The sequence below is a fragment of the Kryptolebias marmoratus genome, linkage group LG9 (assembly GCF_001649575.2).
Source record: "Kryptolebias marmoratus isolate JLee-2015 linkage group LG9, ASM164957v2, whole genome shotgun sequence".
Taxonomy (NCBI): Eukaryota; Metazoa; Chordata; class Actinopteri; order Cyprinodontiformes; family Rivulidae; genus Kryptolebias; species Kryptolebias marmoratus.
The window spans coordinates 7,185,119-7,207,342 of NC_051438.1; the positions used below are offsets into that span (position 1 = coordinate 7,185,119).

General features: G+C 42.4%; 1 protein-coding gene across 1 annotated transcript; it reads left to right on the top strand.

Annotated features, from left to right (window-relative positions):
• The first annotated feature begins 141 nt into the window (after positions 1 to 141).
• Positions 142 to 22,224, top strand: fmr1 (FMRP translational regulator 1). The gene is made up of 15 exons (XM_017423132.3): positions 142 to 513; positions 5,086 to 5,138; positions 5,258 to 5,351; positions 6,548 to 6,619; positions 8,435 to 8,583; positions 8,764 to 8,857; positions 10,456 to 10,572; positions 10,674 to 10,844; positions 10,942 to 11,020; positions 11,112 to 11,239; positions 11,366 to 11,452; positions 13,069 to 13,297; positions 13,397 to 13,591; positions 13,727 to 13,806; positions 14,644 to 22,224. Exons 1-15 carry the CDS (start codon positions 463 to 465, stop codon positions 14,869 to 14,871), a joined length of 1,827 nt encoding a protein of 608 aa, XP_017278621.1. The 5' UTR covers positions 142 to 462; the 3' UTR covers positions 14,872 to 22,224.

The window sequence follows — 22,224 nt, forward strand, 5'->3', positions numbered from 1 at the left end:
TGAAAACTTTGAAACGTGATGTTTTGCTGGCACACACGTTATTTTAAACTTCTTTAATTTTATTTCTGCCTGGGAAGAACGTCGGACGGGTGGTTGATTATGTGCAACAACGGCCTGCCGTACAGCTCCGCCACTAATCACACAACATTAACAGAAACAGGCGAACACAGGCTAACCTATGGGATGGACACTTGCCTTTGATTTTTCATACGTTCCGAATTGCAAATCTGAAGGGAGAAAACGCACAATTCACACGCAGTGCAAATCGGGAGACAACCCTACCAACGTACACGGCTATCTCGGGCTCTCCTTGCACGCTGCTGGCAGAGTAATTCGGTCAGGAAGCGAGGTCTTTGATTGAAAACTCGGATCTTGGCTAGCGTCAGGCTAGCCAGCCAGCTAGCTAGCTGCTAACGTTGCTAACAGTAGTTAGCTAGCTAGCGAGCTGTAGTAAGTTGCGTCATGGAGGAGCTGGTCGTGGAAGTGCGGGGAACGAGTGGGGCCTTTTATAAGGTAAGTTGGTAACTTCTCACAGTTTCTTTTCTCCCAGCCACCACACTGTGTGCAAAGACGGGCCTAAACAGGCATAAAAAAACTGTCCGACCGAGCTAGCTCAGTGGTGGCTGCGCGGGCCTCTGTGCTCCTGCTCAGCCTCCTCCGGGAGGTGGATGTGGTAAACCTGTAAACAAAACAAACAACAACAAGGAAGGGGAAGGTGCTTCTGGTGCTACCTCGGTGCTTTTTTTAATTTGATGAAACGAGCAAATTGTGGTAACGTTGCTGCCGAAGCAGCGCGGTGTGTTTTGGAGGTAAATGTGTGTGTGACGTTGAGCTGTGTAGTGATGGAGAGGAGAGGTTTCTGACTCCTGCTTCAAGGGGCACACTGGGATTTTCAGTGGGGTTCCCTCTGTGTGCTGGTCGTTTACAGGCTGATTAGTGGCTTGAGCTGAAGAAAAGTGTGGACCCACACCATAGACTGAGGTGTGAGTGATCTTTGCTTAAAAGCTTTTAGTTAGGAACATCCTGCAGACTGACATGATGCACTGGAAGCTGCTCTTTTAGGATAAAACCAACGCGTTGAGTGCTACATGGTGAATCACCCAGAGGGAAATATAATACAGAAACGGGCTGTGAGTGATGGAAAGTGTTTTTTTACATTTTTAAAAAGTAGTTACACAATGTAAGTATGATTAGATAAAGGTGAGAATAAAACAACTGTCCAGAAGTGACTTGAAAAGGGTTTTCCCTGCTTCAGTACTGATTCAGCATCTCATCAAGTTCATCGAAAGACAGGTAATCACCCATTCATTGACGATACGTAGATCTGTGCCCCCCCCCCCCCCAAAAAAAAAAAAAAAAAAAAAAAAAAAACTTGGACCAGGTGTCCTCACCCTCCCTAGTTGTTGGGGAAGTGAAACCAGCAGGGTCAGGTTCATGGAAGCGGCCATGTTGGGTTTTTGGGACCAGAGTCTGCATCCTGGTGGCACATGACCTTTACTTTTAGGTTTAAATACAACAAATTACAGAAAAATATTTTAGAACAATGACATTTTGCTCACAGAGAGAAGAAAGATGAGAGCTACAGTATGTGAATCAACACATGAACAACAACAAAAAAAAAGATGTTTTTTCGTTTAGTTTTTTTTATAAAGGAAGAGTCACATCTGTGTGCGTGAAGGGGGGCAGGCTTTAAAGGGGACCTGTTATGAAAAATTTACTTTTTGCATGTTTTTGTACCTCCATTTGGGTATCTACTGCTTCTAGAAACAGTCCAAGCGCAAAAAAAAACCCCCAAAAAAACCATCCAGTCATTTTTGGAAAAAAAGTAAATGTGTTCTGGTGTCTGCAAAACGACTTGTTTCAAAAACCTCGGAATTGTTGCGTCAAAATCCTCTTTACCTGGCAACCCCAAGCCGAGCCCAGCCCCTCACCTAGCAACCCAACCCACGTTTGTTCTGCTAGTTTTACCGCTGAATAATAAGAAAAAATGTTCTGCTGTCGGCTGCAGTATAGAACGTGTGTCCATGCGTGTTCTCCCAGTCACAGAGAACAGAGCTGCGTGGCTTCATTTTATTTTTGACGGCAGTGTCCGTGCGAAATCGCCAAAGAAAGTTGTAGTTTGAACAGCTCAGCTGTCCCAGAAACACGTCTCAGTTAAAGTCACGGCAGGTTTGTCTAAAACTAACATTAGAACTATGTTAATAAAAGAGAAGAAAAGTCAGTTCAGAAATGTCAGTTCAGAACCGCTAGGTGCCCCTGTCCCAAAGTCAGAATCCTCAGAGTTTGAAATAATAACTATATAAATGTGCAGCTTATTTGCATAAAAGTGCCGTAGCCCTAAAACTGCTCATTTTGAAAACAGGCAGAACTGATCAGGTGAAATCTCAACATCTGAGGATGATTTTGTGTTTTAAATGTAAAGATGTTTTGTACGTCCCACAGACCGATCCTGACTTGTTCAAGGAAGCAGAACAGGCCCCCTTTAAAACTAGCACTGGAAGCAGGCTGTAGGGATGCTGCTCCTTTTCCCACTTCATCTTCCGGGATCCTGTTTGTGCCCTGGTATTCTAACATATGTCCATGAGTCTGACATGGTTCTGGATACTTTCACCACTTTGTCCCCCCCCCCCTCCCCCCCTCAACGTTGTACTCAGGCGTTACCTAATGGTGCCTGTGTACTTACCATGGAGCGAAGCAACATGACTGTCTGCACGACTCTGGATGTTTTTTTTTTTCTTTAAATATTTTTCTTTCTGTTTATATTTTTATCTAACTTGCGAGAACATCCTTGGTAACATCACGATACAGAGAAAGAACAAAAACAAGTTATTTGTTTTTCCTTTCACGCTATTTACATTTTCCTTTCAGTTATGAACCATTTCGGCACCTTCGAAGTTTATTAATGACAGGTTTGGGATGGAGCGAGACAAACACGGCAAAAAAAAACCAAGCTTCATTGTTGTTTTGTTTTTTACAACACATAATAACACCAGGCATGGGAAAAATAGGCTGCTACGTCATTGTCTCCGAGCAGCTTTGTTTCTCCTGGCTACATCCGTCCACCAAAATCTCCACTTAAGAGTTTATTTTAAAAAATATGACTTTTTCTTCACCAGAAACTGTGTTTTTGTTTGGACAGGAGGTGCAAGTGCAAGGTATTTGTTGGGAAAACTGTCAGCTTTTTGAAAGAAGCAAGAAAAAACACAAATTTGTATTTTGTTTTTTTTCTTGCTGTTGTGTAAAATGCAACACAGAGCCTTTAAGGGTCAACATCAACATCGTTTCCAGTTTGTTGCCAGCAGTTTCACACATATATTTTGACCCAGTAGGAGCCAAGGCCATTTGGAAAAGGAGGAAGTGACGTCATGTTGCTCTGTGTCGTCCCCCGATTCGAACCAAATTCCAACTCTTAGCCGATATTAAAATAATTCTCTTTTGCTATAACGATGGACTTCAGCCGTTTTATATTATTTTCTAATTATTTGTTATTATTTCTCATACCAAGTGATCTTAGCTCCAATCCTAAAGGGGAAATGAAGTGTTTTAAAGCAATTATAAATTAAAAGAAAGTCATAAGAAGTGCTTGTTTTTAGAGTCTCTCATTTTATATAAAAAAAGGACCATTAATTTTAAATTAATAATAAAAGATTGAAAATAAAATAAACAAAGTTTCTTTGGCATTTTCTGTGATCCCTCAGAAATGTGACGTATCGAGAGCCAAACACAGGAACGCCAACAAGGCAGGAAATATCAAATCCAAACAGTGTTTCGCTGAAACGGTTCAGTTTGTTGTAATTAATTGTTTAAACCCACTCAAAACTCCAACAGCTGAGTCCTTCTTCAGCTTCAAGAAGGACAAGAAGGTTGAATGGATGTGGTTCGTTCAGCTCCTGTCAATCCCATTCAAGATGGCTGCCAGAGCTAATTGATTGTAGCAAACATAGAACTGGCTATAACTCAGTCAATTTTGCAGATCTTGAGCTCAGTTTTGTCACGACAGCAGCTGATCTATCTGATCATGTGAGATCTGATTTTAAAATGTTGCCATTAACTACTGTCTGATTGTTAGCAAAATATCTTGTGAACCACTGGATGGGCTTTAATGACGATTGTAGATGTACGTCGTTGGTTGTACAGCTACAACTGAATAAATTTTGGAGTCAACCCAATTCAACGTGTGGTAGTAGCTGAGAGTCATTCCCAACACATACTGCAAGCACTATACATGCAAGATATTTGCCTAAAACCCTTTGTTTTAAATGTTGTTGCCAACCCTGTTTGTGTGTCAGCGAAACATCTCATGCAACCTTGCACCAATCACTGAATGTGCATCTAGAAGTGCTAAAAATTGGAAGTATCCTTTATTAAAGATGTCCTCCACAGCTAATCAACATTAGCCAATATGTCGATATCAAGCTTTAACTCAGTCAATTGAACAGATATCGAGCAAAGATTTGGTTTGGTAAAATTAGCAAAATATCGCATGAAACCACTGGAACTGGAACGAATTGGAGTTTGATTACAGCGGACTAAAACAGGGCTGCTGTGAATGCACCCTAAGTTTCTAAATGTATGCATTACACAACAAACCCTCTCCTTGTTTTATATTTGAACATTAGTTCGGAACAATGTGATCACTAAACTCTAAACCTCCCTCGTTCATGTTGTTTGTGGCCACAGGTTGAGGAGGTCCAGCTCACACATTCTAACAGCTTTTATTGAATCTTTGAGGGGTTAGAGAGGCTTTTGTTGTTGCCCAGTTTCATCCGCCGCTGACAGCCAGGCTTCCAGGCTGGTGTTAATCCACAGCCTAAGCCCTGAATCGCTGTCATTTCCTTCTGGGCAGGATGTCTCCTCATCGCAGTGCTTCACTTTCATGGGTGCAGATTGTAGAGAGAAGGAGGCAAACCTGATTTAAACCCAAAGCTCGACCCTAAACAAGACAACAATTTAATTTTGTTCTTTTTTGTTTTGGAGTTTTGGAGCTTTGGGGTTTGAGTCAAACTAGAGAGGCAGAAGAGGTTTTGTCTTTGACCTGCTTCTGGTTTTAAATTAAACCCTCCTCCATGTCTGTGATTCTTATAGGCTTTCATCAAGGATGTTCACGAGGGATCCGTCACTGTGGCTTTTGAAAACAAGTGAGTACTACAGTGCACGTGCTTTTCAATAAAACAAGATAAAGACCCCTGAGGCCAATGATATGAAAGCGTTTTTTTTTTCTTTTCTTTTTTTAATGTTTGTATTTTGTTTGTCCCAGTTGGCAGCCCGAACGTCAGATCCCGTTCCAGGACGTGCGCTTTCCTCCGCCAACAGGCTTCAGCAAAGACATAAACGAAAGCGATGAGGTTGAGGTGGGAAGGACTCAGCGTTTCTTTGAATAATTGTTCTCAGCATCAGTCGTGGTTACGGCTGAATCGTAATAGGGGAAAAAAATTAAAACACGTGTGCACAGCAAATTGTTGCTCTGGGGTGCAGGTGGCTTTAGGGATGGGCGTTTTAAATAAAATTGCTCTTGGAATGTGTTGCTAGGTGTTCAATTATCCCCCCCCCCCCCACACACACACACACACACACACAGGAAGAAAAAGACAAAGTTAAAGTGGAAATATAATTGGTCGTGCTTTTCTGTGTCCATTGAGGCAACTGTTTGTGTTCACTTGTGTTCATAGTTTAGCTTTAGGGCTGGGTGATTATATAGAAGTTAAAAAAAAAATTGATATAATTTTGTACAAAATATGAGATGAGACTATATCTTTTATATTGAGATAAGTTGCACTTCACACTGCACCGTCCTTTCTTCGTCACTGATCACAAAGAAAACCCCTCCGTCACCGCTTCACACGAAAAGCAAACTCTGAGCTTTTTTTCTCACAAAGGTCGTGCGATCGGTCAGACACGTTCCTCCGCATTCGCTCGTGATGCTGCACCGTTTGTATGAAACGGCGGCGGCCTGTTTGTGACAAGTTTGCAAACTCCAAACAACGTTTGCAGTCTCAGTCTGTATGATTAAAACGTTTGGTTGCGGTAAGGGAAGAAAAAATCTGTGCAAACAAAGCACGAAAGATGAAAGAGTGGAGAAGTCGGCGAGATGAAACCTGTTTTGGGGCTGTGGGTGGAGGGAGGGGTTTACCAGGAGTTCTGGACACTTTATTACTTAATATATGCCAGTAGTTTCTCTTAGAGCCATTCTTCACATACATCTACAGCTGTATGTTTTATATATATATATATATATATTAAAAAGTCATTGCATCCTTGTGGTCCCTGAGTGATAAACTATCCAAGTTTTGATCATTTAATTTCCTCACGCAGTATTTCCACCAATTAGTTTGCTCTCTTATTTGTTTAAGATCCGTTCTTGAACCAGAACCGTTTGCCCACTTCGTATTATTGGTTTGAGTTTTAATTGTTGCACCACACATTCAGGCAAAATCATGTCAGTTTACCTTTGCTCCAAATTTCTGAGCGTCTTCACGTTGGAATCTTTAAACCTCGTCATGATTTATCCTTTGATGTATTTCCTTTGTGTGCGGATGTGTGTTTGCAGGTGTACTCAAGGGCTAATGACAAAGAGCCGTGTGGATGGTGGCTGGCAAAGGTCCGCATGGTGAAAGGAGAGGTAAGGCTGAGCATCCCTGGAGATGCAAGGGCTGAATGTTAGTTTAATATATATATTACAAGCAAATAACTACTGTTGATAACTTTTTGGCAGAACATCACTTCAAAAATGACCAGACTGTCTTTTTAAACTTTCAAGGATTTTTCTAGATTTCTTAAATGAAGCTTTACCTAATAGTCTCAGGTTAAGAGGAAAATATTATCAATGCCTAAAATGTAACTGAAGATAGGAATGTGGCTTGATTATATGTAACAACAGCCTGCCATAGAGGTCAGATTATACTACAATGACAGAATTATTAGGTTAATTGACACACAAACTTGTGAAAACTGATAAGCGAACTTGAACGAGTTGATGTTGGGTCTATTAGTTCAGGAGTTTTAGCTGGTGAACTACGAACATGAATGAATTCAGTTTTAAAGCTGAACTTTGAGCTAGTTCTAGTTGAAATGGCTGTGAAAGCACCTGAGAAAGAGCGTCTGGGCTGCCTTTCACAGTGTTGGATTGGTGATTTCTGATCTGAGTGCTTGTTAATGTCCTGAGATCTGCAGCAAGTTGGCTTTGGGCTCCTGACTTAAGGAGCTCCTTCTGTGTTGTATCATTTAAAGCTGAACTGGAAAGTGTTTTAAAGTCAACATCAGTTCAAAGAAAAGCATAAAATATGCTTGTTGTAAAATAAAAAAAAAAATTAAGATTATGCTTATATTTTTAATACCAAACACTGAAGAAACCACTCGGGTGTTTTGGGGTTTTTCCATGTGTGCTGATGTCATGACAACGATCTGCAGTAATCGGTTCTCACCGTTCCACGTTCCTAACTCAGTTGTTATGCGTGTTGTTTTGTCGGCCATGACGGTCCTGGTGACCATCAGAATCAGAATCTGAAGAGTTTTCATCTGATTCTGGAGATCCAGCTGTCAGTTCAGGTTCATACTGGTGCGGTCGTATCTCCATTACTCCTGTGAAGTCTTCCAGCATTTCTTCTTATTCAAAACAGGCTTCTTCTTCCATTTCCACTAGTAAACAACCAGATAGTTCTTAGCAGGCCGGTGCACAGCGCACGTTATGAACCCAGGACGGAACTCCGACCAACAAATCACTCACGTCAGAAATTATTCACTAAAACACTAAAAACAAGTTATTTAACTTTAAGGTCAGAAAAATGGGTCCCTGCAGTGTTGTGTGGATGTGTTTGACTAAATAACACTCATGAAATCTCAGTTTTTTGAGATTTGATTTCAGTTCAGTTTTAAACAAAAAAATAATAAAATTTATTTTTTTGTCACCTGTTGACGTCACATTTTTGTGGTCTACTCTGTTCAGCGCAGAGCATTGCACCACCTACACTCAAATGTAACAATGACATGAAATGAACATGCAGAAGTCATGGCCTAAGACACACGTGTCAAACTCCGTTCCACTTCCGCTCTCCTGCATGTTTTAGATGTTCCTGCTTTAAATGGATGACTTGTTGCCGTGCTCCTGGAGAACCTGATGATTTGGTGAGGAGGTGATTAAACCATTTGAATCAGGTGTGTTGGAGCAGAAAAACCTAAAACCTCCAGGAGAGAAGCATGGACATTTTTAAATATAATTGGCTCCAAGATGGATCCTTGAGGAACTCCACAACTTCCAGGGTCTGTAGAAGAAAAGAACCTTCCTAATTCAGCAGAGAAGAGTCACCATCTTCCCTGCACAAAATTCCCCTCAATATATTTAATATGCCATGCGTATAAACTGATAGCTACAGTTTCATAAGCTCCCTTGTTGTATATTTTAACTATCGGGTCACTAACCTGATTTTTCTGTTTCTAGTTTTACGTAATAGAGTATGCTGCGTGCGACGCCACATTAAACGAGATTGTGACACTGGAGAGGTTACGGCCGGTCAACCCGAACAAACCAGCTACTAAAACCACCTTCATTAAGATCAGACTGGATGTACCTGAAGATCTACGGCAGATGTAAGTTGGACACGAACGTCTTATTTTTTTATGTACAGTGAATTACCAGAAACAGTCCTCAGTGATGGGGTATTGTCGCAGTGTAAGTAGTGTTAAGTTTTGTGTCAGGTTTGTGTTTTAAAGGTTCACGAATTCCTAAAGAGAGATCAACACAAACTCTAAGTGTTCCCTGTGCTGCAGGTGCTCCAAGGAGTCGGCACACAAAGACTTCAAAAAGGCCGTCGGAGCGTTCAGCATCACCTTCGACTCGGAAAAGAAGCAGCTAGTTATTTTGGTTTGTCAAACCATTTTGGCTTGAAAGGGTATTCCAGCCATTTTGGGGGGGGCTTAAAAGATATTATCTTACCTGTTGTAGATAGCTCTTTAATGACCTTGGTTTACCTCAGGTTGGCAAGAAAACATATTCTTAGAGAGGGCAAGACCAAAGTAGATTACTGCCGATATTTAAACCTTTATCGCAGATTAGGCCATTTCAAAACTGTTTAGGCTTCCAAGAAAGTTGGATTACGTGGTCATTTACGTAAAGCCGGGCCACGTCCTGCACAGACGAGAGCTTTCAGAAACGAAGCGAGCGGCGAAGAACCTGAAGAGGAGCAGAACACAAAACCTTATTTTTGCATTCAGCACGAGGAGCCATAAGATGACAAATGTTTCTATCGCCCCGGTTTTACCATTGCTAAAACTGTACTGCAAGATAGAAACAAAGACTCCAGGAGTTCTCCTCCAAAATGAATCTGTACTGTGTTGTTTTGGCTCTGATGTCCCGGAGCTGACGGTTACAGAAAGTCACCGTTTCCAAGCTAAACACAAAGTTGCTGTCCCGTCATCATCGATCTTCCCTCAGTAATAATTCTGCTCACAGACCAGATGTCATCACTTCATCACATTATTGAGCAGCAAAGTCGGCTGACCTTTTTTAGATGTGGACCGTTTCGGCTCTGTTCCTGCCTCACTTTGCGGCATAAAGGAGCATCAGGATCAGGGTGGGTTAACTTTGAACGGTCAAACCCCCCCCCCGCCTCGCTCCGTTTCAAATTCACTCCGAGGTGGCCAGAAGGAAGTGAAGTGAAGTGAAATTTATTTATATAACAACAAGGCGATTCAAAGTGCTTTACAACACAGAAACAATGATCAGGCACAGAAGCAAAAACAGATAAAAACATCAAAATCAAATATAGAAATACAGAAATAAAAACATCAATCATGTATAATCTAAATGAAATATAAGGAGTTGAAGTCCCTGACTAAGTCGTCTTATAAAATATTGTTTGCATTATTTAATACTGTATTTTCCGGACTATAAGGCGTACTTACAAGCCTTCAATTTTCTCAAAAAACAACATTGTGTCTTATAATCCAGAGCACCTTAAGAAGTCGTGATGTTTTAGTACAACAAAGCTGCAGCGCTCGCAGCGTTAAGGCTCAGTTAGAGTCACGCAGGGCTCCGCGCTCGCGTTTATACCCGACGCTTACGTTGATGCGGTATTCTCCGAAAAGACGGGGCTGTTTTGTTTCACTTAATGCGCCTTAAATATGACAAAAGTTTGAAAATGGACAATTCATTGACAGTGTTTCTTATAATCCAGTGCGCCCTATAGTGCAGAAAATACAGTACGACATTTTTTTGAGATTAGTCCTTTTTTAAAGCTGCAGCAGTCCACTTTGGACTAGCTGTTAACTCGTCAGTCCTGTTGGACAAATTGAGGACAGTGAAAGAATTAGCTGCAACAGGTAAGATATTAATTGTTCGTAACTTTTGCACAGAATCCCCACTTCCAAAATGCCTGGAACAGCCCTTTGAAACATCACACCAGCTTGTATGCAACTGTTCTTTTTCTAAAAGACGTTTTTATTGACTGACTTTATTTTCAGTCAGTAAACGAGGTGACGACAAAGCGGGCCAACATGATGAGCGACATGCACTTCAGGAGCCTCCGCACCAAACTGTCGCTCATGCTGCGGAATGAAGAGGCCAGCAGGCAGCTGGAGGTACACACACACAGTCACAGCAAATAAGCCACCCAGGTTTAAATTTACCCCCCAAAAAATCCGCAACATTGCTTTTTTTTGCATCCCTTTGTGTTCTTCAGAGTTCCAGACAGCTGGCATCGCGATTTCACGAACAGTTTGTCGTTCGGGACGATCTGATGGGTCTGGCCATCGGGACTCACGGGGCCAACATCCAGCAAGCCCGCAAAGTTCCTGGAGTCACCAACATCGACTTGGACGAAGAGACCTGCACCTTCCACATATACGGGGAGGTAGGATAACCCCCACTTCTGCCGCCGCGCTGACAGAACCCTTCCCCTCATTAGGTCAATGTGATTAACTAAAAGAGGTTTCGGCGCTTTTGTTTAGGACCAGGACGCCGTCCGTTTAGCCCGGAGTTTCCTCGAGTTCTCGGAAGACGTCATTAAAGTTCCCCGGAACTTAGTAGGTGAGGAACGATGTGTGGGTTTCTTTTACGTTATGAGTCAAATTTCCACTGTCCGCCGATTATGACCGAGGCTACTTTTGTGCCCCTGTAGGAAAAGTGATCGGCAAAAATGGCAAACTGATCCAGGAAGTGGTTGACAAGTCTGGTGTGGTGAGGGTTCGAATTGAGCCTGAGAATGACAAAAAGCCTTCAGCAGCAGCAGCAGCAGCTGCGGATGAGGTCAGTGGTGATGAAATGTGTTTGTTTTTTTTTTTGTTGTTGCAAAAACGTTGATGCTTGTACAAGTACAGCTAATCGAAGAGAGATAAGTGACGATGCGTTTCTTGTTGTGTACCTGCACTCCAGGGAATGGTGCCGTTTGTGTTTGTGGGGACGAAGGAAAGCATTTCCAATGCAACAGTGCTGCTGGACTACCACCTCAACTACCTGAAGGTTTGTGAATAAATCACCCAAGATATACAACCGTTTCTCTCACTGCAGTGTTTCCTTCTGGGCTACTCAAAGGAACATTTTCAGAGCCCCTTGATATGAAAACACGTTGGGTTTTTTTTTTTGTTTGGAGGGAGCTAAGGGAAACGCTGGACACTGTTCCAGAAATGTCATGGTTCATTCAGATAAAACCTTTCAAACGTAAGTCGTGCTGCCATGTTCTTTCTTTCTCCTGCAACCCTTCCAACAAGCCGTACTTGTTTACTCTGTTCTGTCTTGACCTTTAAGCTTTACCCTGCTAACTGAGGCCTGCAGAGACTGAGGTGGAGCTCCTGGCTCCTGTGATGTCAGCGTTGCACGGTCTGACCTTGGGGTGAATTTGTCTGGATGTCCATGCTTGGGAAGATTGGCAGCCGTCTTAGATGTTTTCCTTTTTTAGGATGATGGACTCCAAATAGTTCGGAAATGGCCTTGGACTTTTCCAAGATTGATCGGCAGCAACAGCTGCTTCTCTAAAGTCACTGCTGATCTCTTTCCATCCTGACATTGTGTTCACACACACCTGTGTGCTCCAGGGCAGCAAACTGATAAAACTCTGCTTGATCAGTTAATCCATCCATTCGATCAGCAGCTCCTGGCTGAAACGTTCAACAACGGTGGGCTTAGTTTTTTAAAAATAGCTCTCTTTAAATTTAATAAAGAAAATGGTGAAATTAGTGTTTTTGTACACTTGATGTTGGGGCTGCAACAATTAGTCAACATTGTCGACAATAAAAACAGTTGATGATGAATTTAATTGTTCATAATAGTCATTTTTTTATTACTGATGTTTTTTTTTATTTTTTTGAAATGGAGTGAAACGTTTTCCTGTCCGTCTACAGCTAGATTTGTACTTGACGCGTTGATGACCTCGTGAGAATGACCCAGTGACGCAATCCCCGCCCCTCTGTGCGAAGGCCCGGTCCGCGAGCACCGCACTCCATTCAAAATGGACCATTTTGAATCTCTAGCAGAGCTGGTTTGCCTGTATCAGCATTTATATGATCCGTCCTGAATAAAACTGACTAAACGTGAGACTAACTCTGGATTTTTCAAACATGGTGCTCACAACATTTTTACCTGGTCGTGGGTCTGTGTGAGCTTACCTCCAGCTTCTAAAGAAAGTAGTTCTTTGTTCTGACCCGGCAAAGACTTGGTGCAGAGATGGCACCAGGAGTTTCTGCAGTGGAAACAGAACAAGCTGGGAGTAAAGGCTCCGTCAAGCACCGGCCTCGGGTTAGCACTGGATTGTTACGACACTAAATGTGATGCTACAGTAGTTGTGGTTTCCAAACACCGACTTGTATTTAAAATGTGCTAAAACCGTTTTATACTTTTGTTTTTGAGTGGCATTGATGAACACCAGCTGGGTCCTTTGCTACAAAGCGTACTTAATATCCAGGTTCTGTGAATTCAAGATGTCACTAATTAAGTTCACTACATGTTGCTTTGTCGTATTCTGAAGCTGAACCAGCACTGGATCCAGTTTGGTGATATTTCCCCATGAAATATGTTAATGATGGGTGGATGTGGTTGCATAAGTCTAAAACCAACCATACTCTGACTTCACGTGTCCACAGGAAGTGGATCAGTTGCGTCTGGAGCGTCTTCAGATTGATGAGCAGCTGAGACAGATCGGAGGTAGTGGAGGAGGAGGGGGGCCAGGACCCCGAAACCCGAAAGACAAAGCCTACGTGTTTGACAACGGCATGGGGATGGGAATGGGCAGAGGAGGCGGAGGAGGGAAGCCCTACGCAGGAGGACGAGGCGGCCGAGGGCGGCGAGGAGGCGGGGCAGCTTTCACCTCCGGTACGACAACCCCACCGCGTCCCGAAACACGACAGTGCGGCGAAACTCCACGCTGTCTTTCCAAGGAAGTCAACTCCAGGTTTGACTTTTGTCCTCCAGGCACCAACTCAGAGGCATCCAACGCTTCAGAGACGGAGTCCGACCACAGAGAGGAGCTCAGCGATTGGTCGCTTGCTCCCACCGAGGAGCTGATGACAGGAGGCGGGACCCTGCCGAGAAGGACGGACGGGAGGAAGAGAGGAGGCGCCGGAGGTCCGAGGGGACGAGGCGGGAGGGGTCGAGGAGGATACAAAGGTAAAAAAACACTCAATAATAAAGACCTCATTTGAAGTTTTGACATCCCAGTGACAAGTTTAGCAAGTTTCAATCCCACCTGGCCCAAATAATATAAATATATATCTATCTATTTCACCTTCTGCTCTGGTTTAGGTGAAGACATGCAGTGGAGCGACCCGAGACCTCGCCATGTCAGAGACCCCAAAACGAGAGCCCCAGAAGACACCTTACAGGTAACACACTGACTGAGCCTGATGCTGAGTTTCACCGTGAAATAATAAGTCTCACAACGTCTACCACTGATTGGCTTTTGGACTCAAAACACTAAAAGGGCCATAACTCAGTCAGCGGTACGAATATTGAGACAAAGTGGGGCGATTATACAAATCATCTGGGATTGAAGCACCCGAACTTAAGGTTTTTATTTTTGTTTTTTTAAGGAGCAAGTTATCACTCTATTTTTTTAAGCTGGTTTAATTTGCTCTTGCTTAAAGTGTTTAAACTGATTTTGACCTAAATGTGACCCGTGCTGGCAAAATGAGTCCCAATATGGAATTTTTCAGTATTAAATCATTATTATTTTCAAATTCCCCATCTTAAAAGCTTCAAAACGGTACGTAGTTTGTTAAAATATGGTGATTTAACAGCAGGTTAGCAACAAGCTAGTTTCGTTTACAAGAGCGCTGGTTTTAAACTGTTTCCATGGTCGAGGATGATGTCATCAGGCATGCCAGCCCTATATTTAAAAAAGGGGAATCCCCGAGCTTTACAATGCTACGGCAACCAACAGGGACAAATGGTCAGTTTCGAAGGAAATTATATGGCTTATTTCTGAAAACTTTGATTTAAAGGTAGATTAGGAAGAATATTAGCAATTTTAGTTACCAGGATCGCTAGATGGTTTATATCTCAGTTGTCGTCACGTTCTTTTGGCGTTGCAGCACATCCTCATCCCGGCTCGTTTTGCCAACATGAGTCACAGATGTGCGAACGATAAATGGGTCGACGTCACGCGATTTGATGTGAAAAACGCCGTTTCCCTTTGAAACCAAGCCGCTTTCTCTCCACAGATCCGCATAGACGGAAACAACGAGCGCAGCGTGCAGCACTCGTCAGGTGGGCGAGGAGGAGCAGGAGGAGGAGGAGCAGGGGCGGCGCCGTCCTCGTCCTCGTCTCAGAGTGGCCTCGGTGTGGGTGCGGAGGGCCAGTCCCGCCATCACCATCAGAGACCCATAAGAGACCGAGGGATGAAGAAGGACAAACAGGACGCTCCCGCACTGGTGAACGGAGTGTCGTAGATACACCGATGGAGGACCTTCTCACCTACACACACACACACACACACACTCACACACACAGGCAACTCATCATATACCGTCACACAATCTTTGTTTTCTTTATCTGTCCTTCCACATCTCTCCACCTGCATGGAAGAGTTTACCGAAGTGAAGTCGTAAACCGGAGGTGATCTGGGATCTGCCGCTCTAGTTTCCTCTCGCCCCGTGTCGTGTCTCCCCCGCCCTCCTCCGGAGTGGAGCCGCTCCGTTTTTGGACACAAAAAGAAGAAAGAAAAAAATAGACGAAGCCTCATTTCTTACAGACTTATTACCTGGAATATAATCCCGTTTCAGTCTATTAAAACAAGGCAAACAGATTATTTTTCTTGGTACTACCTAATTCAGACTTGCTGACGTGAGGGGAAAAGAAAGAGTTAAAATAAGTTAGAAGCTGCTCCAGAAGGCAGGATGAGAGATTTTATCTGTTTTATAATCCACACAACACACAACGGTTTTACTGATAGGGGGGTGCGGGGGATTGTAGAGATGATCTGAAAGCCCAGTTTTTTAAGGAGGTGGAGTTTTTTTGCTTTTTTTTTCACAGGTACAGAAATGATTTTTCAATTTTGACATCTCAGAGTCGGCTGCAACCTGAACGCTCCGTTTATAAAAGCATTTGGTTCAGCGGGAAGTTAAATTCAGTCTCCAGGAAATGGTATACGGAACAGAAACTCGGATAATAATAACGTTTATATGTGGGGGAAACCTTTGCAGACGGCACTTTATGATTTCACATTTCGTTTTAGGATGGAAAAACAAAACAGGCGCGCGCTCACGGTGCTAGCTAGCGCAGGCTAATCCGGGTTTCGTTTTACGTGGCCTAAAATACTGTACGCTTTCTTCGGGCTGCGGCTGCTGGCGCAGTTCAAAGACCCGCAGGACAAACTTGAGTAGACACGCAAATCTGAGACGCTTTGATAGAATCTGACCGTTCAGAAGCAGATCGGGACACAACGAAAATCCCCAACTTTTGTAAAATTCAAGTGAATCCGACACCTTATTGGGGGTCACTCAAAAGGAAAAGGAGCAGAGGAGGAAGCGTTTGTTTGCGTTTTCGGGTTTAAAGATTAAAGTCAGAATATTTTTCCAAGAACAAACAAATAAAACGATAAAAATGGTAGAAAGAGAGAGTAAAACTTAAATCAAAAACTCAAACCATTAGTGGTGCAGACGCCTACAGTAGCTGCATGTTATGTCCTGACTTTATACTCCAGAATAGGTTTAAATAAGAAAGTAATTCATGGATGGTAAGCAGCAGCCGGAGCCGTACATCCCTTCTTGTGCGTACATGTTTGAGACTCTTATTGTGAAAGACTGTTAGCGTCCCTGCTGCGGCCTGCGCTGCTGCGGGCTTCACCTGGGACTGGTCCGTGACAGGAAAGGTGAACCCATAACCCTCAGATACTGTAAGGGTGTTAAAAAACAAATACAAATAAAGTTCAAGAGCGAACTAAGTTCACTTCTCGAATCTCGTAACATTTCGACTTTATCCACAACAATTAAACTCCGGTTTTGAAATTTTAACTCTGTTTTCAACATCGACTTTATCTTGGAATAGCATTTCTTTCTCAGCTTTTTGACTTCCTTCCTGCCGGGTTGAAGCCCAACATCACGACATTTTGACTTTATTCACTTTATTCTTGTAAACCTCAACGTTACAATTGTTTCCCCACATTTTTGAGTTTTACCTCAGCGACATTTTATTCTAAGTTTAATCCTGAGAGTACGAGTTCACTCATGATGTTTCCACTGTATTCTTGTCATTACAACTTTAACCTGGACTTTTGGACTTTATTCCCATTCCGAGTTGAATCTTGACCGTTTAATTTCATTCTAGACATTCCAACTGTTCTCAACATTTTTTTTTTACTTTAAGCTTGAAACTCGTAAACACTCAAATGAATCGCAATCTTCAAATTTTGCTTTCCTTCCGAGTGGCCCCTAATATGTCGCTGTATCGAAATGTCACCGTGGTTGTGGTCTTTGTGAAAGGAACGTTTCTCCTCCTGTGTGAGCGGGTCGCAGTTAGAGTGAGCGGAAACATAACCGAGTCCCGTCCAAAAGGCTGACTTGTTGGGAAAGTCCAGCTTTGTTGACCCGCCGAGGAGGTTTCCTTCGAGCTCATCTGTTGGGACTCTTCCCGTGGAGCTACCCGTTTTTAATCCCGTGTATCGTAAACTGGGGGAGATCGTTTTCCTGCCGTGAACCAGCAGTCGTCTCCCTGTGTTGTTCATGACGCCTCTGAGCTGCTTGTCGTTCCTTCCGGTCGGTTTTGAGGCTCATTTACGTCAGACACCAGAGACCTTTAGGCTTGCGGGAGGTTTTGGGACCCCTTCGTGTTTGTTCGGATGTCTGGCAGTTCAAACCATCACGGACGCTTTGGACTTCACTCCAGAGACTTTTTGCCGACTTCGGACACGTTCTGCATCGAGAGATCGTAAAGTTGTAAAAAGCATAGCGTATAATTTAGTTGGCAGGAAACCGTCTGCAGTAAGGGAGTTGGTTAGTGTAGGAGCCTGAAGATAGAAATAAACCCTAACCTGTGCACAACAAAACAAAAAACAAAAAGATTTCGTAGGCCGCAAATGTCTACAAACAGGATGTCACAGTGCTGCTCGTGGACTTTGCCTTTGTTTATTCAGTATAATTTATCATATTTGTGCAAGTCCTTTTGGGTCTAATTTTTAAAGAAACACGTTAAGATTTTTCTTTTGTTTTTAAATTCTCCAAACTGTACAGTTGCAAAAGTTAGGTTGTCCGTTTCCGAAGTACAAACGTTTTTTCTTCAGAAGTTAGCACCGTTTCCCAAAATTGTCACAGTTTCCTTTTTGAGCTTCAGTGGCGCCAAACTGGAAACTCATCTGAGGTCCAGTTTCAGTTCATGGAGGTTTATTTTGTTTGTTTGTTTAAAATAATCTGTTTAAATTAAAGCTACATTTAGATGGTTGCCAGACTTGAGCCGAAACGGTTTTGGCTCTTTTTGACGCAACTTTTTCGCAGTTTCCTACAAGAGTTGCTTTCGCTTCGAGGCATGTACGGAAGCCAAGAGAGGACACGACACTGCATAGAAATGAGCTTTCACTGCGTTATCTCGGCTTATTTATCTCGTCATCTCTAGATAAATGATTGTTATATTTCTCATTTGACTAAAAGAAAAAAAAAATTCTCGCGATAAATAGAGATTCTTTCAAAATCACAAACAAGGACGTTACTGAAACCAAGTGGTTGGAACACAAGAACCAACACCGGTCGTCTTATTTTGAGAATAATCTTGTTGATATACAAAATTAAAACTCGTTTATCTCGAGGCAACAAGATAGTTTTGAGGGGGTTTGAGGAAACCACGTCAGATTTAACAGTAGCAGTTCTGGGTGACCGGAAAGTCGTACGTCAGCAGCTCGACACCGAGAACAGAGTCGAGATCAGCTGTCGCCTTTCGGAGATAAAAAAACAAACAAATTAATGCCTTTAAATGCGGCTGGTGCTCCAACCTGGACGAGATGCTGAGAAACAGTTGTCCGGGTTTCACCGACGTGCCCGGACTTAAAAACCGGAGAGCTCGGGGAGGTTTTTAGCACATCAGGAGACGGCTGCGGCAGTCTCCTGATGTGAAGACATACCTGCGAACAGTCGACAGACGTGACCTCGCCACCCGGTTTCTGGAATGACCTGTGAAGTTCACCGGCTTCTTGGCGCGGACCTTAAGTCAGCACCTCGACCCACCCCCTTTAAAAAGAAAAACTTTTATCTCGCGGTGTGAAGTGGTCAGTGATCTCACTTTCAGAAGTGAGAAATGAAAGGAAATGGAGAACATACACACATGAGCCAGGTCTTTTCTTTACAAAAGAACAGGATTTTTTTTTCCCGGACTTACGGTGCGTGTATAAGACGTCTATCTTTCGGATTTTAAAAACATTCCGTAGATTTTGATACAGACTTTAAAAAAAGAATTGCATTTTTTGTTTTGTTTTTGAATATAATTAGTATCTCATTATTTTCTACCTTAAGCTTGGCCACACATGAGTTATACCTTGGACAGGAAAACTATCGACTCAGTCAGACAAGGAACTGTGACCTTTACAGGAAGTGGAGACACGAGTAAAAAAAAAAAAAAAAAATACTGTTTTTCCTTTAAATTAAAAGTAACGTTTGTCAGCCTCCCCATCAGTCACCTGTTTACAGTGCGGCCATGACACATATATTATTTTCTTCAACAAAAACTGGTTAAGTTAAAAGGGCTGAAGAAGGGAGGTTGACTTTCTGTATATAATAATGCCATTATTTGTCTGAGAAAAGATTTGTACAAATGTGCATTTATGCAAATATTTTCCCTCCTTTTTTTAAAATTTTTTGCCATTTAATATCAAGTCAGAACTCTTAACAATAAACTTGACGCTGTGCAGAATCAAGTCGCACACGGTTAAGCATTAATGGACGTGACATTACGGAGTTCATTTTAAATTACAGGCAAATTTAGCATAACAACAAATTAAATTGAGGGAAAAACCTGTCTTGGACAATGGGTTGTTTCAGTGGTGTTTTTTTTTTATGATAAGACAGGTGTCACAGTATTTTTTTAAATCGAACCTTCTGATTTGAGTTATTTGAAATATAGGTTTAGTTATAATAGGTTTTATGTCAGCTGAAAATCCCCAGCCAAGCTAAAGTTAGAATAATTGAATAAACTGAGCTTCAGAAATGATTAGAGACCTTTAGATAATTAGATATGTTGCTTCCCTGAAATCTGACCGCTCCTATTCACGGAAGGTTCATAGTAAAATAATTTTAGTCTAATTTAGGGGCCTTTTTTTTATCTTTCAAATGTAGTTGTTAGCTTGAAAACCAGCTTTACCCTTAAAGAACGCAGTTAGCTGTGAAGCTATCATAAAAGTTTTGGAAGAAAGTTAGCTCTAGGAATTAGAGTTGACAAATTTTGGGTTTAAACATACATTTATGGACCACCAGATCATTCAGTTAGATGAGAAATTGGTATGTAGCTCACTTCAGTGTGCTAACGGCTACAATCAGAGGATAGTTAGCCTAGCTTAGTGTAGCTTAGCTTAGCATGGTTTTAAAAGTAAAAGCAGCTGTTTGGTTCTTACCAAACTGGTAAAGAAACATTTGTTAACCTTCTGCTTTTTGCCCCTGAACAACCGAATCTAAAAAGTCAAAGTCGGGTTATTTTGTAAGAGGAGATAAAAGGGACACTAAGCAACCCGTAGCCAAGCTAGCAAATGGTTCCTACTTGCTAGCTTTGTCATACAAAATGTTTCCGCCTTTCAGTACATGTTGGACCACGAAACGCGTATCAGCTTTGGGCTGCAACAACTCAAACTGACTGATATCAATATTTCTTTATGATGGCTTTTCCCTTTAATTCCCGTATGAACACCCGCCCCCTGCACCTTCCTGTTTCCTGTGTACAGAGGCGCATTATTTAGCTAGCCTCTTCCTGTCGGTCCAATGAATAACGATTGTATAAAGAAAAAAAAACACCCTTACTACTTCTTGGTATTCTTTTTATTGCAATGCTGGTTGTGAGACTTATCTCCTAAACGACCCCTCGAGCTGAACTGAACCCACCTCGGACATTCTTGTCGACTTTGCGGAGGGTGGGGGTGGGGGGGGGGTTGCAGAAAGCCTCCTTCACGTCGGCACTGTTGATCTACCCGAGACCGTGGACGTCTTTCCAACTGTGGCTCTGCTCCTGCCTGCGTGGCGGCGACAGTGTTTTTTTTTATTGTGCCTCCTTCTCAACCGTTGGATAGGAAACTCTCTCTGAACAGAAGTTTAGGGACTTTCTTCTTTTTTTTTTTGAAACATTTTGGTTGGGATTATTGAGGAGCATCACTAAGAAACAGTAATGCTGAACCACGGCTTGTGCTGTTGTGGAAAATGTAAATAATAATAATAAACACTGAAAGGAAAGAAGCGTTGCATGCCGACCGTTGAGGGCCCACTGAGGAGATCGTCCTGAGGAAGCGCTCACTGATTGGGACATTGTGTCGCAGCTCCGCTGTTAACTAGTGACCTGCCGTGTTGACCAACTAACCCTGAGATCAGCGAAGTTGCCCTCATGGCATGTGAATCATCTGACTTTTGGTATCTAAGCGCGGAAATCTCGCAGCTACGACAACGTGCATGGAAAGCATTGTATGCGTCATTTCACACAGGTCTGAATTATTCTGGATCTCCAGTGATGGATGTCGTGTACTCCAGGGTGCAGTACCTTTTGTAAAAAAAATAAATAAAATTTAAAAAAAAAAATGGTGACGGGTTCCAAAGTGACACCATGTGCAACCCTGCAGGTGATTCCCCTCCCCCCGACACTCTGAAGACGTAAAAGCCGGAGCTTTTGCTGCGTTTTTACGGTGGCACCCACCTTCACCACCAAACTGTCTTAACCTTGATGATGGATTCTGAAAAAAAACAAAACATCAAATCACTGTAAAACACTTTTGTGTCTCGCTCCGAATTGTGTCTTCTCTCCAAGTAACCAGGGTTAGATGTGCGTCTGACGGCTCGACTTGGCTCGGAAAGTTTTGGACCTTTTTTATTTTCCGGACCCCCGCCGTTGCGAAGGAATCGTTAAAAGTAGATCCTTTTTATGGGATGTTTCTGTGTTAGGGACCAGTTTCGTCCGCCGGTATCTGACGATACAGGCGAAGGACCAATGTGTTGACTTGGATTCTATCTGTAAAAGTACCCTTACTCCCTTACTTCCACTTGAAACGCCAATCAAGACACTATAGAAACAAGACTTCATACATGTAACGATGCAGCGGAAACCTCAAGAATCTGAAATGAGCAGTCCCAGTACGGTCGCGCTAAAGTCAGATGGGACCACTTTTGCATTCCTTCCCTCAGAAAGCATTTATACACGTTGGAGTCACGGTTTATGGGGATTTAAAACAATGACAAGGTGATTTTAAAAAGAAAAAAAAAAAACAAAAGAAAAAGAAGAACCTGTGCTTGTCGTCGTCAGTCCAGATGTCAGAATACATTAATTTGTAGAATGTAACATCGGCAAATACTTACCTGAACACGTTGTGGGTTGTTCAACAATAGATTGCTTGGAAGTGAAGACTTGCAGATAATCTTTAGATACTTAAACCAGGGTATTTCAAAGAAGAAAAAGAAAAAAACAAAAAAAAGCTGTAAAACCTTGTGTGCACTTTTTTGGCATTTTAATGTTTGTTTTCTTTTGTACATACTACTTGTGTTTAAGATGTTTGGGTTGACATGTCTGGTTATAGTGGAATATATTTTGTATGCAAGCAGTTTCAATAAATAAAGGTTGATCTTCCTCCAGTA